A 14,864-nucleotide genomic window follows, 5' to 3' on the forward strand; every position below is an offset into this window, starting at 1 on the left:
GTCTGTAGTAACAGAAGAAACTGTTACCACATTTAGTGGTGCAAGAGCAAAATTGAGGACATTTTCATGGACCTCACTCGGGTAATCAAATAGCTAAAGTATAGTGTGATGGCCTCAGTTGGCTACAGCTGACCATCATCTTGAGCCAGTCCAATGAGGACACATACACTGCAGAGATTGATGCGAAAATGCATAGGGTCTTTATTTACTATGTGGTCTCCAAAGAATAAAGTACAGTGAATAATATCAATTAATAAGTCAACAAATAATCCCTTCCCTTCAGGTGCAGAATAAAAATAATAAATAGATAAAATCCACATTGGAAACCATCTGAGCAGGCGATCACCAGTCAGTTCATCATGGCTCTCTCCTTCGCCTCCCAGGTCACCCCACTGGGTCTTTGTAGCTGGCGGGGGTGCCAACAACTGTACTCACTTTCTTCCAACTCCTGTCCCATCTGCCTGAATGCCTGAATTCCAACCCCCATTATCCTTCAACAATTGTTTTTTGGTTCCCGGGGAGGCTCTTTCACCAGTTCCTGTTTATTGGGACACCCTTTGGAGCATCATTGCTTTGTTCCCTCACAGGGGCCCAACCATATTGTCTCCCGACTTCCACGCTCACTTGTCCTCTCAATCTTGCCTCTGGTTTCCCCTCCAAAAGCTTTTCTATCTCAGGCTCTCTTATGCCTCCTTTGGTGTAGTATCTCAATTAGGATCTGCGTAAAGTCAATGATGCAACTGGAAGCAATTTTGTACTCACAAGCACACAGTCCCATGGAGCCTGAAACACACAGTCTATATATTATAAAAAGAAATCTCCTGTCCTGGAAAGCAAAAAGCAAGTCTATGATACGTGATAATCTCGAAAGACATTTTAAAGACCCGCGAGACCAAGGAGACTTGTATGGTGCGTCTCGCTGGGACTGTAAACATGAGACTTGGTGCCAAGAGATTGTCCCAGGGCCGTAGCAAAAAGCACAGCAGCTGTACAGGCTTTAAAAAGCGCGACAGCAGCTACCCCAACCGAACGCGAGCAGCGTTATACATCCTGTAAGAAAGAATTCAGCCACGCCCGCGGCCAGAAATAAAAGACAGGTATTGCTTTTACAACGTCACGCGAGACCAGGCAGTGAGCCATCATTTAAAACAAGTCAACAGACCTTTAAGCTAGCAGTTGTTGGATTGCTTTTGGCAGACAAGCATCATGTGCTCTTAAAACAACGACATGCGACAGGCAGAAGAGGCAGCTAGCAAGCAACAAAAAGACAGCAAATGATCCAAATGCATACCCTTAGCGTATGTTCAGCTGCAACACCTTTCACAACACGAGCAGTATTATACGTCTGGGAAGAAAGAGATGTAAACATGCGCTGGGCAGGAAATAAAGAAACAAGTATTGTTTATACAAAAGTTTTTAAAGTAAAAGTGAAAATAATGCATATGCAACAATTCACACGAAAATAACAATCTCTTTAAATTGTAGATTGCCTGCGTAAGGTAAAGTCATCCCTGATGAATGGGGACGTGGGAATGAGGGGTCCTTTCATCGGATTAGTGCTATTTCAGATGTGGAATGGCAAAATGGGGGAGGCAGCTTGATGACTGAGGTCTCCAGGACTTAAAACAAATCCAAATAATATTATGTAATATCATCTAATGTGAAATTCTACTCCGTACTTCTAGAATTTTTATTTTTATACTGTATTGAGGATTTATTCTGTTCTATGTATTGTACTGTACGGCTCAGAATTAAAAAACAATGAGTAAAATGACAAATGTAAAACTTCATAAAGACGTTTACAAACGTTGGCGCTAAACATATGCAGAGCTGGTTAGAGACTATGAAACCAGTGAAATTAGAAAGGCTCAAAAAAAAACCCAAAAAAAAAACAAGGCACTATACACATGTGGAGAAAGTTAAAGGACATGAAAGTAGGAAAATTAGAAAATATAAAAAAAGAAAGTAAAGATCGCAGTAGCGCAAACAAACAAACTGCCTCATTTAACTATGCACCAGTCTAACTTTGGTTTTGCACAATAATTACTACACTATTGCACCTTAACACTTAATTCTATTTCATTCACGTAATTATACTTATTTATTATGTTCTACTATACTGTTATCTTTCAATCTATGACTTTTTGTTAATCTAACTGATATTATTCTAACTGCACAGTTTTTGATAAGCGGATCAGGATGCATTTCACTGTGTGTTGTCCTGTATAACTATCCATCCATCCATCCATCCATTTTCCAACCCGCTGAATCCAAACAGGGTCACGGGGGTCTGCTGGAGCCAATCCCAGCCAACACAGGGCACAAGGCAGGGAACCAATCCTGGGCAGGGTGCCAACCCACCACAGGACACACACAAACACACCCACACACCAAGCACACACTAGGGCCAATTTAGAATTGCCAATCCACCTAACCTGCATGTCTTTGGATTGTGGGAGGAAACCGGAGCCCCCGGAGGAAACCCACGCAGACACGGGGAGAACATGCAAACTCCACGCAGGGAGGACCCGGGAATCGAACCCAGGTCCCCAGGTCTCCCAACTGCGAGGCAGCAGCGCTACCCACTGCGCCACCGTGCCGCCCCCTGTATAACTATGCATGTGACAAATAAAGAATGTTGAGAATTTCAAAAACGGAGTTTACCGCACATGCATTTATTGGTTACTTTGTTGTGTATTTATATTTATCTGTCTGATTATTTAAAAAGCTAAATTTACCCCAGGAGTCAAAAATGTTCTGTCTAGCCCTTGTACAAAAACCTAGACAAAAGCTGGGGTATCACCTTGGTAACCCCATGTACTTTTGGAACTGTGAGAGGAAAATAGCACGACTTTACAGACAGGAGTCCAATGCAGAACTCTACTTAATTTTTTACTTTGTAAAAAAAAATTAACTGCTAATGATATAGATCGTTTTGTCTGTGCTGAATTTCCAAACAGAGAAACCTGTCCTGACCTCATTAAAAAGATTCAGCATATTGGGACTCGCAAGATTACAAATATTGTTTTTACAGAAGTTCTAAAATAAAAGTGAAACTAATGAAATAGCAACAATTCAAAGAAAAAAAATCTTAAAAGTGTGTATCCAGAAAACCAAACACGGGGGTTGGCGAGCGAAGCCCCCTAGTTTTTTAAAAAATAAACCTGCCTACAGCTATGGACCTTAATGCGCATCACCATATAGAGAAGTATATACTACAGTGAAAACTTCTGTCTTTCTGTAAGTTGACATTACATGACTCTAGGTGGGTTTTCCATTATACAGAGAAAGTTTTCAGTCTCAGGACATGTTATTTTAATATTAAGCCCTCTAATGGTGGTTTTGAATCCCACAAGACAAAAAACAAAAATACTGTCAACAGAAACATAACATGGACCTAAATAAGGAAACTTTCTCTTGTTTAGCTTCCTACACCATATATCCTTACACTGAAAGGTATCAGAGCATTGCCCTCTACATTACTAAAGAATTGGGGGCATCATATTTTTGTGTGTGTGTTTTTTCCCCCAAACTGACAGGTTTTAAAAAAGGGCTTTACTGACAGGCAAGCATCTAGTACAATGTGTTGCATATTTTATGTCACAAGAAAATGAACACTTAAAATGTGATTACGGGGACAATGTAATGAAAACAAAAGGGAATAAAAATGCATTTAAGTATGCATATGTCTGAAAAATAAAAGGTATGGTAACCATTTATAAGGTAAGACAAAACAAGTAGCAAAAATCTCACAATCTGTCAGTCATTTAAACAAGACTTATGCAAATTGGGTTATGTTCAAAGCTTTCATTATTTACATGGGGTAAGAAGCTCTGAAAGCAGCTATACTATTATGGCATTACAAGAACACAAACAAAATGCTATGAGACGTTACTGTTGCTCATTTTTGTATCAAGTTGCAGTTTCTAGTTTCAGGGTTGGAATTTGTCATACCTTTTAAAACAAGTTAACAAACAGGATGAAAGAAGTACCATATTTTAAAAGGTAATTAGAACTCTTATTGTGTTTTAGGAAAGATGGACAACTTTTATTGAAGAAAATACATTAGCATGATATAGAAGTGCTGTCAAAATATGGCTGTGATTAACTAGACCTTGGAATTCAGCCAACAAAAGCCTTTATTTCTAATAAATGCTAATCCATCTCTGTGCTTCATTGAGATTTTGGATCAAGCTCCTATTATTCATTGGAGAAATTCAAATTGTTTGCATCTGGAAATGCAAAGAGAATGTCACTCATTTACATAGCAGAGCAAAGTTGCTTTCCCACGATGACAAACAGAAAAATCGTAATGCTATTGATGTTATCTTTCATAAAGGTTTAGAAATTTGTTTTGAATATACTGTTCATGTATTTGCCATATAAAATACATTAAAAAATATGGCCATACTTCTTATGTGGTATACCATTATAACAAAATTTTTTCCTACTTTCTTTTGAGGTTAATTTTAGCCTTTCTGATTCAACTGTTGAACCTTTCATCATACAGTATAAGTTTACAAATGGAACCCTGTGTAAGAGTGTTAGGCTTCAGACAATTTAGCAATGGGGCTAACTGTAAAGTTTTATAGGACTGAAGGGTATAATCTGAGAGTTCTGCATAATAAATGTTACAGATAAATATCAGATGAAAGTAAAAAATGTTGACAACATACACGTAAGCAACTGTCTCACATAATAGAATAACATTACAGTGAAGATTGGCTGTGGTTTATTCAGATTTTTCCATATGATTGCATTTTATCAAGGGAAATGTTCCAGGGGTTTCATTGCTTTCAACTTCTGATTGGCTTCACATAATGCTTAGTTTGTTGTGTGAAAATAAATTCATGAATGCTGGTCTGAAAGGTGGCAAAGAAGGGCATAATGCTAACACTGGTTTAAGTGTAGTGATGCTCAGCTCTTTATATGTACCAGAGCCGGACACCTGTTGGTCCAACAACTGGTCAGTATGAATCTCAATAGCACAGGCTTATTTGAAATTGGAGCAACCAATACTAATGGCCACAATGACTTATGATCTGTTCTAACATAAGGTGACGAAAGAGGCACTTGCCTTTACTTAGCTGCTAATGGCATTATCACATACTATGTCTTGAAAGACAGGATTTTACTTTCCAAGATCACTTATGTTTTGACTTCTAGCATTTAAAAAATGGATGTCAATGTTCTGAAGATTGCCCTTCTGGTAGTATGTAAAGTTAACAAAATACAAAGATATGAAAATAGCTCATATTTCTTGTAGAGCAGCAATTTTATAAAATAAAGCATAATGGCCTGCAGAACTTAAATTATTAAAAGCATACAGGGTCATGATAATGATTTGCCCCATCTGTATTTCTGGTGTATTGTATGTATTTTATAGTAAATTCTAATAAGATCTTCACCCACAATCTAATATTAGAAATAAAAGACACCAAATAAAGAAATATGGCAACATCCATCCATCCATTTCCCAACCTGCTGAATCCGAACACAGGGTCACGGGGGTCGCTGGAGTCAATCCCAGCCAACACAGGGCACAAGGCAGGAACCAATCCTGGGCAGGGTGCCAACCCACCGCAGGACAATATGGCAACATTTTCAAGCCTACTATTTAATTTATTTATTACAGATAATACAGTGTTGCATGGCTCACTGTTGTTCTTCCATGCCTCTAAACACTGGGTTTCTCTCCTGTCCTACTCATGTGAATGTGAAATGTACATATTCTTCTTATATATGTGTGGGTTAACTGGTAAACATCCATTCCATAACTCTCAATTTCATTTCCGTTAACCATGAAGAATTAACCATTACTGTCTAGAATTTAATGCATTTTTTGGCTCATTGTCTTGCTGTATGATGCAAACACTTTACAGTTTCAGCTCACAGATCGAAAGCCTGGTATTACCCTGAATAATCCTCCAATTCATGGTCCCTTCAGTCATGGCAAGTCATCCGGTGCCTGATTCAATAAAGCTTCTGTAAAACTGCCACGATGTTTGGAATATAGTGTGAAGATCATATAGGGGTATAAGGTTTACAGTTTCTTCTTACATCATATTGTATGCATCAGCCAGAAAGTTCACATTTTTAATTTCCCATTTAATGCAGAAATCTTCAGAAGGATTCTGATACATTTAAACAAACTTTTGGAGAGCACATATGTGCTTATTATTGAGAAATAGTTTCCAGCTTGCTACTGTAAGTCTAAGGAGGTTATTATGAGTCAATGGAGGATATGCTTAAGTTTTATAACAATAGTGAGGCCTCACCCGGAGTACTGTGTACCAGCTTTGGTCTTTGGGTTTTAAAAAAGATGTAGCAGTGCTGGAAACAGTCCAGAGAAGAGCGAGCAGACTTATTCCAGGACTGCAGGTTATGAGGAAAGATTGAAAGAACTGAACCTTTTCACTTTAAGCAAACTGAGATTAAGAGGTGACATGATTGAGTGTTTAAAATTCTGAACGGAATTAGTATAGTAGATCTGGGCAACTACATTAAAATGTGTTCAACAAGAACATGGGGGGCATAGTTGGAAAAATGTTAAGGGTAAATTTTGCACAAATGTTAGGAAGTTATTCTTCACACAGAGAGCTACAGACACATGGAATAACTTTCCATGTAGTGTGGTGGACAGTAAGGCTCTATGGGCATTCAAAACTCAAACTGATATTGTGGTAGAGGAATTAAGTGGATGTAATTGGCAAGCTGTCTTGGGCTGAATGAACGGTCCTCATTTAATGTTCTACTTTTTCATATTTACCGAACGTTTTTTCTTATGGTTGAGTCATGAACAATGAATTGCTTGCGCTTGCCCAGTATTCTTTTTCTGTGCTGTTTCACTATATAGAAATGTATATCTTACTTATGGAAAGTTTTTTTTTTTTTTTAATGGGCAGATCCTTCTGAATAATTTGAGCACTGAACTATGCAATCTTTTAATAGATAATACGGCTATGAAGTTGGGCCAGTTAAACTCCAGAACCTTAGAAATAGTTGATAGACATCCATCCATCCATTTTCCAACCCGCTGAATCCGAACACATGGTCACGGGGGTCTGCTGGAGCCAATCCCAGCCAACACAGGGCACAAGGCAGGACCCAATCCCGGGCAGGGTGCCAACCCACCACAGGACACACACAAACACACCCACCATACACTAGGGCCAATTTAGAATCGCCAGTCCACCTAACCAGCATGTCTTTGGACTGTGGGAGGAAACCCATGCAGACACGGGGAGAACATGCAAACTCCATGCAGGGAGGACCCAGGAAGCGAACCCAGGTCCCCAGGTCTCCCAACTGCGAGGCAGCAGCGCTACCCACTGCGCCACCGTGCCACCCTTGATAGACATCAGAAGTTTTATTAAAGAAACTTTGTTTTCATTTTGGCATAATTTGCTTGTAAACCCTAGGTACTGACAACTTCACTCTGAAACAGAAAGATAAAAGTAATCAGATTTAGATTGAGCACGACTTGTTTTACACCAGATCTGTTTGTTAAAGTAAAGGAACTGAAAAACTAACTAGTTATCCAACAATGGCAATGAGATCACAAGATTTGGCAAAGTGTAACTGAAAGTTGCACACCAAAAAATAAAATAAGCACCAGACTTTTATATATGTTTATTTTCTTCTTTTCTTATTATTCTATTACATAGCTTGAAAAATATCTGACTAAATATACTGTGAAAATTAAGCAATAACAAAAATAATCAAACTGGGCCAAGACTTTTGTCACAGCACTACAGAAGTGTTTCCAGTTTACCAATAAGATTTATTGCTTGACATTAAAACAAAAGTACAGTTAACAGTCAAGATGGTTACTGTTCAACTATTGAGTGATAAGTATGTAAAGCTGGAGTCAGTTGGCATGATTGTAATTTCATGATACTTTGTTGAACAACTGAGGGTACCCGCTTTGCTTTAAACATGCAGCCAGCTGGTATAGCGAAAGAGCTGTGAAACAGCAAAAAAGGAAGTGACACCTACAGTAGGGTTTTTTTTTAATTACTTTATAAGGTGACAGATCATAGCAAAGATGCTCATAGCAATCTACAATAATACACATTTTGAAATCCTCAAACAGCAGTTCAGAAGCTAGTAACCAGACAACAGAAAACATAAATTTCTCATTATGAAACAATTAACACTTAGGATCAGTGAGAAGTAGTATGAAAGGTAACAGTTGGGGTACCAGACAGTGATTAGACCAAAATAGTAATAATGCTTAGAACTTTATTAGTCCAAATAACAGAGAGTGTACAGCTTATTGGAGCGTGTGCAGGAATGTTACACAAATTCTAGGAGCATGCAGTTAATTTACTGTATAACATCTAAGATACGACCTATAGTTAATTGTGAAGCAGGGCTTTACAATCTGCCCTCCTTGCTCCAGGTTTTTAAATGGTAGATTAAACTAAAAAGGACTGGAAATGTTAATCTTGGAAGTGAGTACACAGCTGACATGTACTTTGAAGAATGTGTGGTCTTGAGGTTCCAAATGACTTTTGCCCTGACCATTTCATTAAAGATAACACAATCCCAAAAAGCCAGTTTGGGAATAGACAGGAATGAAATGAAAACCCTCAGAGATTGCCCAGGCAAGTAAAATACAAACAGATTTTATTAAATCAGAAAAATAAACAGATGGGAAAAGCACAATTTTAGATTTGACTGCATACAATAAGTGTCACACTGTTCTTGTTTATAATGATGCATTCATATCCAGGTGGCATGGCAAATTTACATTACCAAAATACCTGCAGAAAGACAGCCCATACCATGCAAGAAAAGCAGAGTTTCACATATCATACATCCTCAAGATCAAAGTGAACTGTGACTAGCTTATACTTCACACTAGCTTAAAAAAGGGAATTGAGTGCAAATCAATCAGTAAAAAAAATAAAGCTAAAAAAAATGCAGAAAGACCAAAGCAAAACATCAGGTGAAAACAACCTGGGAAGTAAAATAGCATCAAACGTTTCCAGTTCCATGACTTGCACCTGTATATACAGTGATGTATGCGTGACACAAGAAGTACGTTATAAGTGAGTTTTAAAGGCTTTCATGAACCGCAGCCATTTGTCATAAGACATACGGTAACCAAGGCTATCAAGACCTGAACATTTAAAATGCTGAAATTCTGTTTTATGTAGCTTATATCGAGAAGTATTTTCAAAAAGAACTGCTACCAAGTATAGAATAAATATTAGAAGAAAATAAGCAAGTTTAAATCTTAAACCACGCTGTTTACTTTTTGTGTAGCAATATGGTACACAATATTTGCTAGTGTGCAAAATTGTGTGTTTCAGGTTTGGGTGTATTGTTAACAGCTACCATAAAGCAAAGATCTTGCCTATACATTACTCTCCTCTCTTGCTAAATCAATCTTAGCCTGAAGAGTTCTATTAATTTTTTTACATTTAAGATGTCTCACTTAAAGGTTTTCCAATGTTGTATCTGTCCTGGTGTCTGTATAAAAACAGGGAACTCCAGTTTCCATATTACATCTTGCTTGAAGAAGGGACCAGAGTTGCCTCGAAAGCTTGCATATCTTAATCTTTTTAGTTAGCCAATAAAAGGTCTCATTTTGATTGTTTTCTCACTACATTCATAATGGCTAACACAGTATAACACCCTAGTGCTACTGCAGTATTTCTGCAATTAAAATAATGAAATAAAATCTTTGTCAAAATTTTTCTTGTGTTTGGTGCAGAAAACAGATAGTAGGTAGCCCAGATACGACTTTGCAGATGGCCCTTTAAAAGACATTCTAAGGTGCAGGGATAACGGGGTCTCAAGAAGTTGTTATGACCTGGTGGGCAAGGATGGACCCCCACCCCAGAAATACCAGAGTTTTGAATTGCATTTAAAGGCCGTCCTTTCAGTTCATCAATAAATCTAGATGTTACATTGGCGGAAACGTGTAGTGGTAGACTGGAATAAAGGCATGAACAGACCCTAAGAGAAACAGACTGAAGATTTTTCATAGGTGGGCAACCCCACTATCAGTCAGTGTAATGTGTTAAAAATGTGTGTTATATAGTCAGATCACTGATTAAAGTAACAAGTGATGTAACACAATAGTTATTTTATTGGAGTAAAATATACCTGTGTTACCAAAAAAAAGTTTTACTGTGTTACTACCAAAATTTACTCCCAACACTCAAAAATAAAACTATTATTTTGCAGAAGTATTCTATCAGTTTGGTAACATCATGTATGTGTGTGCTCGAGCATCAGGTGATAGCACATTTAGTTACATTTTTGTAATTAATGAGTAATGTAACTAAGGTTAGTTTTAAAAGTAACGTTCCTCAACATTGCTGGTAATACAGAGACTTTAATATTTACATCCAGTGGGACAAGTGTACTTGAAAAGAAAAAGTATAAACTAGCCAAGGTCAACTACCAGGAGATCGGGAATCTTGAGAACCTCAGTGCACAAAATGAAAATCATAGTCAGAGTCAGAAACCATGATATACAGGTACACTGAGCCAGAGATGTGGACAAAAGACAGTAAAGATTCTGTAACCTGGGATCAAAATGATACACAGAAAAAATAACATTAGAAACTTTTCAAGTTGAATTCACAGAAGCTTGGACAAACCAGGAAGTGCATGATGCGGACCTTGTATCCCGTTCCGGTAACAATGTCATGTGTTGGACAGTCCTGGTCATCCTAATAATTGCAAGCGATCATCAAAACAACCGTTTTAAAAATAGTGTTGCGGAAAAACATGACTTAAATATAACACTGTTTAAAATGCATCAAATCGAGAAGTAAATGTGACCACAGAATTCTGTAACCACTAAAATCAAAAGAATGAAGTTTCAGTTGTCCTTTGAGGTCAAGTAAAGCAAATAAAAATAAAGAACAAAAGTCGAGTCATAACAGACAAGTACAATTATTTTATTTGTGATAAAGGCGCTATATAGCGCCCGACCCAGCACAGACTCACTCAGAGACACGTGTAAAAACACACAAGACTTTTATTTTCTTCAGCTGGGGGGCACGTCTTTCCCGTGAACCCCCCAGCCACAACACAGTCCCAAAAGCACTTTATATAAACCACATAACTCTCCACCTTGGCACCACCACTCCTCCCAGGCAACCTCGTCCTTTTCCTCCTGATTCTGGCTCCTGAGTGGTGGATGCTGGCCCTTTTTATAGCCCACCTGGAAGTGTTCCAGGTGCTTGATCACCTGTTGCTAATTGCAGTTCCGGGCAGGGCTGTACAGGTGTCCAGGTTGGCTCCGGGATCCATGCAGCACCCCTGGCAGCCACCCCAGATCCCCACAGGGTTGTGGAGAACTCCATCTCCCATGGAACTCTGCCGGAAACTGAGGCACCATCGTCAACCAGGGAGGCTGCCATCAAGCGTCCTGAGGGAGGTACTGAGGAGCCCATGACTGCTCCCCCGGAACAAAAGTAGAAGGGGCATCCCGGCCAGGCATAGGACCAGGCCGCCCGCCACATATTCTATTTGCCTTTTATACTTGTTTACTTACTATGTTTTACTTCCTTTATTTTTTTACTTATGTGTTTCTTGTTAACTCTTCAGAATTATTTGGATTGAAGAGAGACAGGTGTGAATTTTCATTTTATAATGTACAAAAACTAAGTACCAATTAAAAAATCATTTATGTAGTTGTGCTTGAATATTATGGCTCATTTGTTATATACAGTAAATATAAGAGATTAAATAAGGCATTTCTAGATTAGACAGATAAATTGGTTAAAACCTTTGCTGTTTTTACAGGTCGCTTTTACTACCTGATACATCCGACTAAGCTGACCTACGACGAAGCAGTGCAAGCCTGTCTGAAAGATGGATCTCAAATCGCCAAAGTGGGACAGATGTATGCAGCCTGGAAGCTGATGGGATATGACCGCTGTGATAGTGGCTGGCTAGCTGATGGCAGCGTCCGCTATCCTATCTCTAGACCTCGACGACGTTGCAGTCCCACAGAAGCAGCAGTGCGTTTTGTGGGATTTCCTGACAAAAAGCACAAATTGTATGGTGTCTATTGTTTCCGAGCGTATAACTGAGACGGAGGGAGAAAATCCATTCATCTCTGAACACATAAAGGATTTATTCTTAAAAAAACAAAAAAAAAACAAAATCATTTTTCCAAAACTGTGAGAAACTTTTTTTTTTACTTTTACTTACTGTAAGACAAAGCAAAATCATTTTCATACAAAATAGGTAAATGATTCTTTTTTGTAAAATGAAAACTGATCATTTCATTAATAGACATTTTCAAATATTTTAAACTTAAATTAATGTCTGGAAAATTATATATATTATTGTAGTCGAAGTTAAAAAAAATGAAGAATGATTAACTTATATCATCCCAACAGAAACAAACTTCCGTGGGTGAATGAGGCATGCAGCAGCTTGAAATTTTGCTAGGGCTGATATATAAACATAGCAAAGCTTGTTGAAGTGGATATTAATATTTTATGGATATTTTTTCATATGTAAATCTGCACTGCTAGGAAATACAGAACATTACAGGATAGAAGTGAAACAGTACCAAGTTTTTCCATTCCATTCCAAGTTTTTCCAACCCAATGGGGTTGCTGTAAATTTGCTACCTTACAGCAATTATTAAATGGCGTATTTGTCAAACTGTTTTTGGAATTATTGTCTCAAGAAGAATGAGGTACACTTTTGGGCTTATTCTTTACATAAAGAACATGGGCATGAATACTGTATTATCTCAATTGTTATGAAATAATTAGATGATTTTTGCTGTAGAGTTAATTTGAAAAATAAGCAAGTAAAAGACATAGAATGTTAAATGACCCATTCCTGTCAGAGCTGACAATGAAAGCTTTTCAAGCAACCTGAACAGGAAATAACATTTCAGTCATAATTTCCAAGAGCTGTAGTTTAGATAAGGGAGAGATCAGAGGGGACTACCTACATAATAACCCAGTGTTTCTAGCAGCTGCATGTGGGATCTTGTTGTTTCACTATGTAGGAAACCAGCATTCACCCCTCACCCTTGGCCTTTTTTGAAATGCCATTCAGAGACATCTGGCTAAAAAGCTGGTGTTAGATGCTCTGACACAGCCCAATGAGTAATTCCTATAACTGTGTCCCATGATGCTGAAAGGACCTAAACAAGTTTTCAGAAAAGCAATGTTTGAACATACTATTGCTAAATGTTTAAGCATCTATAGATCAGACAACAATCAACACCTAACCATAAAAATCATTCCATCATTTAAAAAAACAAATATGTCCTCACAATCATTACAGTATAGAATTTGGGAAAAATAAGTTTGCGGTGTTACATTTTGATGCTACTCAGGGCAGATCTCCCTCCAACAACTAGCAGCTTGATTTTTAGATAGCTTTTGTAATGCTATGAAAGGCATTAATGCACAATTGAACTGTTTTCTCACTCTATTTTGCATTGAAACACTGTGAAAGCCATGAGGCTTTAAATGTGTTACGTTACAGGTGCTCATTCATTTTATAAACAATCGCCACTAAATTAGCCAATAGAGTATGTGCTTTTAATATCATGCGTTCACATGAAGGCAGAAATGACATTGCTGGCAATATCATGCATTTTAAGTGTGAGGGATACCAATTCCAGTGAACAAATCAGTTCACTGACTGCAGAAGCCAGTAACAAAACTGTACTATGGCATACAGACCATGTCTGAAGGCATAAAAGTCCTAATAGAATTAATCCTTGCACAGCATTTTTTTTTCTTAATTATATTTTCAGCATCAATAGTAAGATTAGTTACTATTTGATTATGTACATATCTGATAGTAATAGTATATGAGGCTATTATTTGTATCTACATGTAAAATACTTTTTGAACTAAATTTGAGAAAGAAAAAAATAAAGTCTTGAAAACATTAACTATGGGCAGCAATGTTTTTTTCAAGATGTGCGCAGAATACTAACTTTGTGTTGGAGCAGGACTCTAGTTCATACACAAAAGGATTTCTCTATATAGTCAATTAGTGGCAATTAAGCATAGCATTCTAGTTAAGAATGGTGTTATTTTGAAAAAAAAATAGAGATCCTGGACAGCACTCTGCTTGTAGTCTTCATTTTGTTGAGGAAAAAGACATGCTTTGATTTGTAGTATTTTTAAATGAAAACCATATTCATTGATAAGTACTTTGAGTTTTATGTTTAATGGCTGTTTGTTCACACTTTGCTTTTATGGGAAAATTCAACAAGGAATTGAAAATACTGAAGGTAATTGATATCTTGATCATTTTATAGAAAAAGGTCCGATTATGTGCCCTGGCTGCCACCACAAATGAATTGTCAAAGAAATAATTACTAAAAACTGGTCCATAAAATGTCTCCAATGCTTTGTTTACACTGGTGGTTTTATAGGTCAAAAAGTAAAGGCCATGTACCGTGTAAAACCTCAAACAAGATGATTGGTCCTTGGAACTCTGAGCGACACTACACTGATCCAGCCTTCCTGTCAACAAGTATTGTATATCCATGCAGGATATTTCTTTGGAATGTTCACCAATGTCCTCTCATTGCTCCTTCCCTGACCAATTAACATCTACAGTATATGAAATCTTAAACATTTCCTGCCACATAAAACTGATTAATTCAAACTGTCATGCTCTCCTACTGGCTTATGTGCTTCTTTTTACATAAAGATGTACCATCTAAACTGTTTCTGGCTTATTCTGATGTGTTATTCTTAATTATTGTATTATGATTTACCTAAGTATATATATTAGAAGGCATAGCTGAACAGCAAGCCAGTTTTCCAGGTAAGCACTTAGTATCATTGCTGGAAATTTAAAAGCTCGGTTTACTTAGTTTGAGAACACAGCCATAAAATTGGGAA

At 37.6% G+C, this 14,864-nt stretch overlaps 1 protein-coding gene across 3 annotated transcripts in view; it reads left to right on the plus strand.

The window, feature by feature from the left end:
* Nucleotides 1–13,900, plus strand: part of hapln1b (hyaluronan and proteoglycan link protein 1b) — a 129,964-nt gene extending 116,064 nt beyond the window's left edge. For all 3 annotated transcript variants that reach the window (XM_028804712.2, XM_028804713.2, XM_028804710.2), the window contains exon 5: nt 11,773–13,900. In XM_028804712.2, the coding sequence (XP_028660545.1) occupies nt 11,773–12,062 (290 nt within the window). In that variant the 3' untranslated portion in view covers nt 12,063–13,900. The remainder of the gene's footprint in view (nt 1–11,772) is intronic.
* Nucleotides 13,901–14,864: the final 964 nt, after the last annotated feature.

Source organism: Erpetoichthys calabaricus, chromosome 7 (genome assembly GCF_900747795.2).
Source record: "Erpetoichthys calabaricus chromosome 7, fErpCal1.3, whole genome shotgun sequence".
Lineage (NCBI taxonomy): Eukaryota > Metazoa > Chordata > Cladistia > Polypteriformes > Polypteridae > Erpetoichthys > Erpetoichthys calabaricus.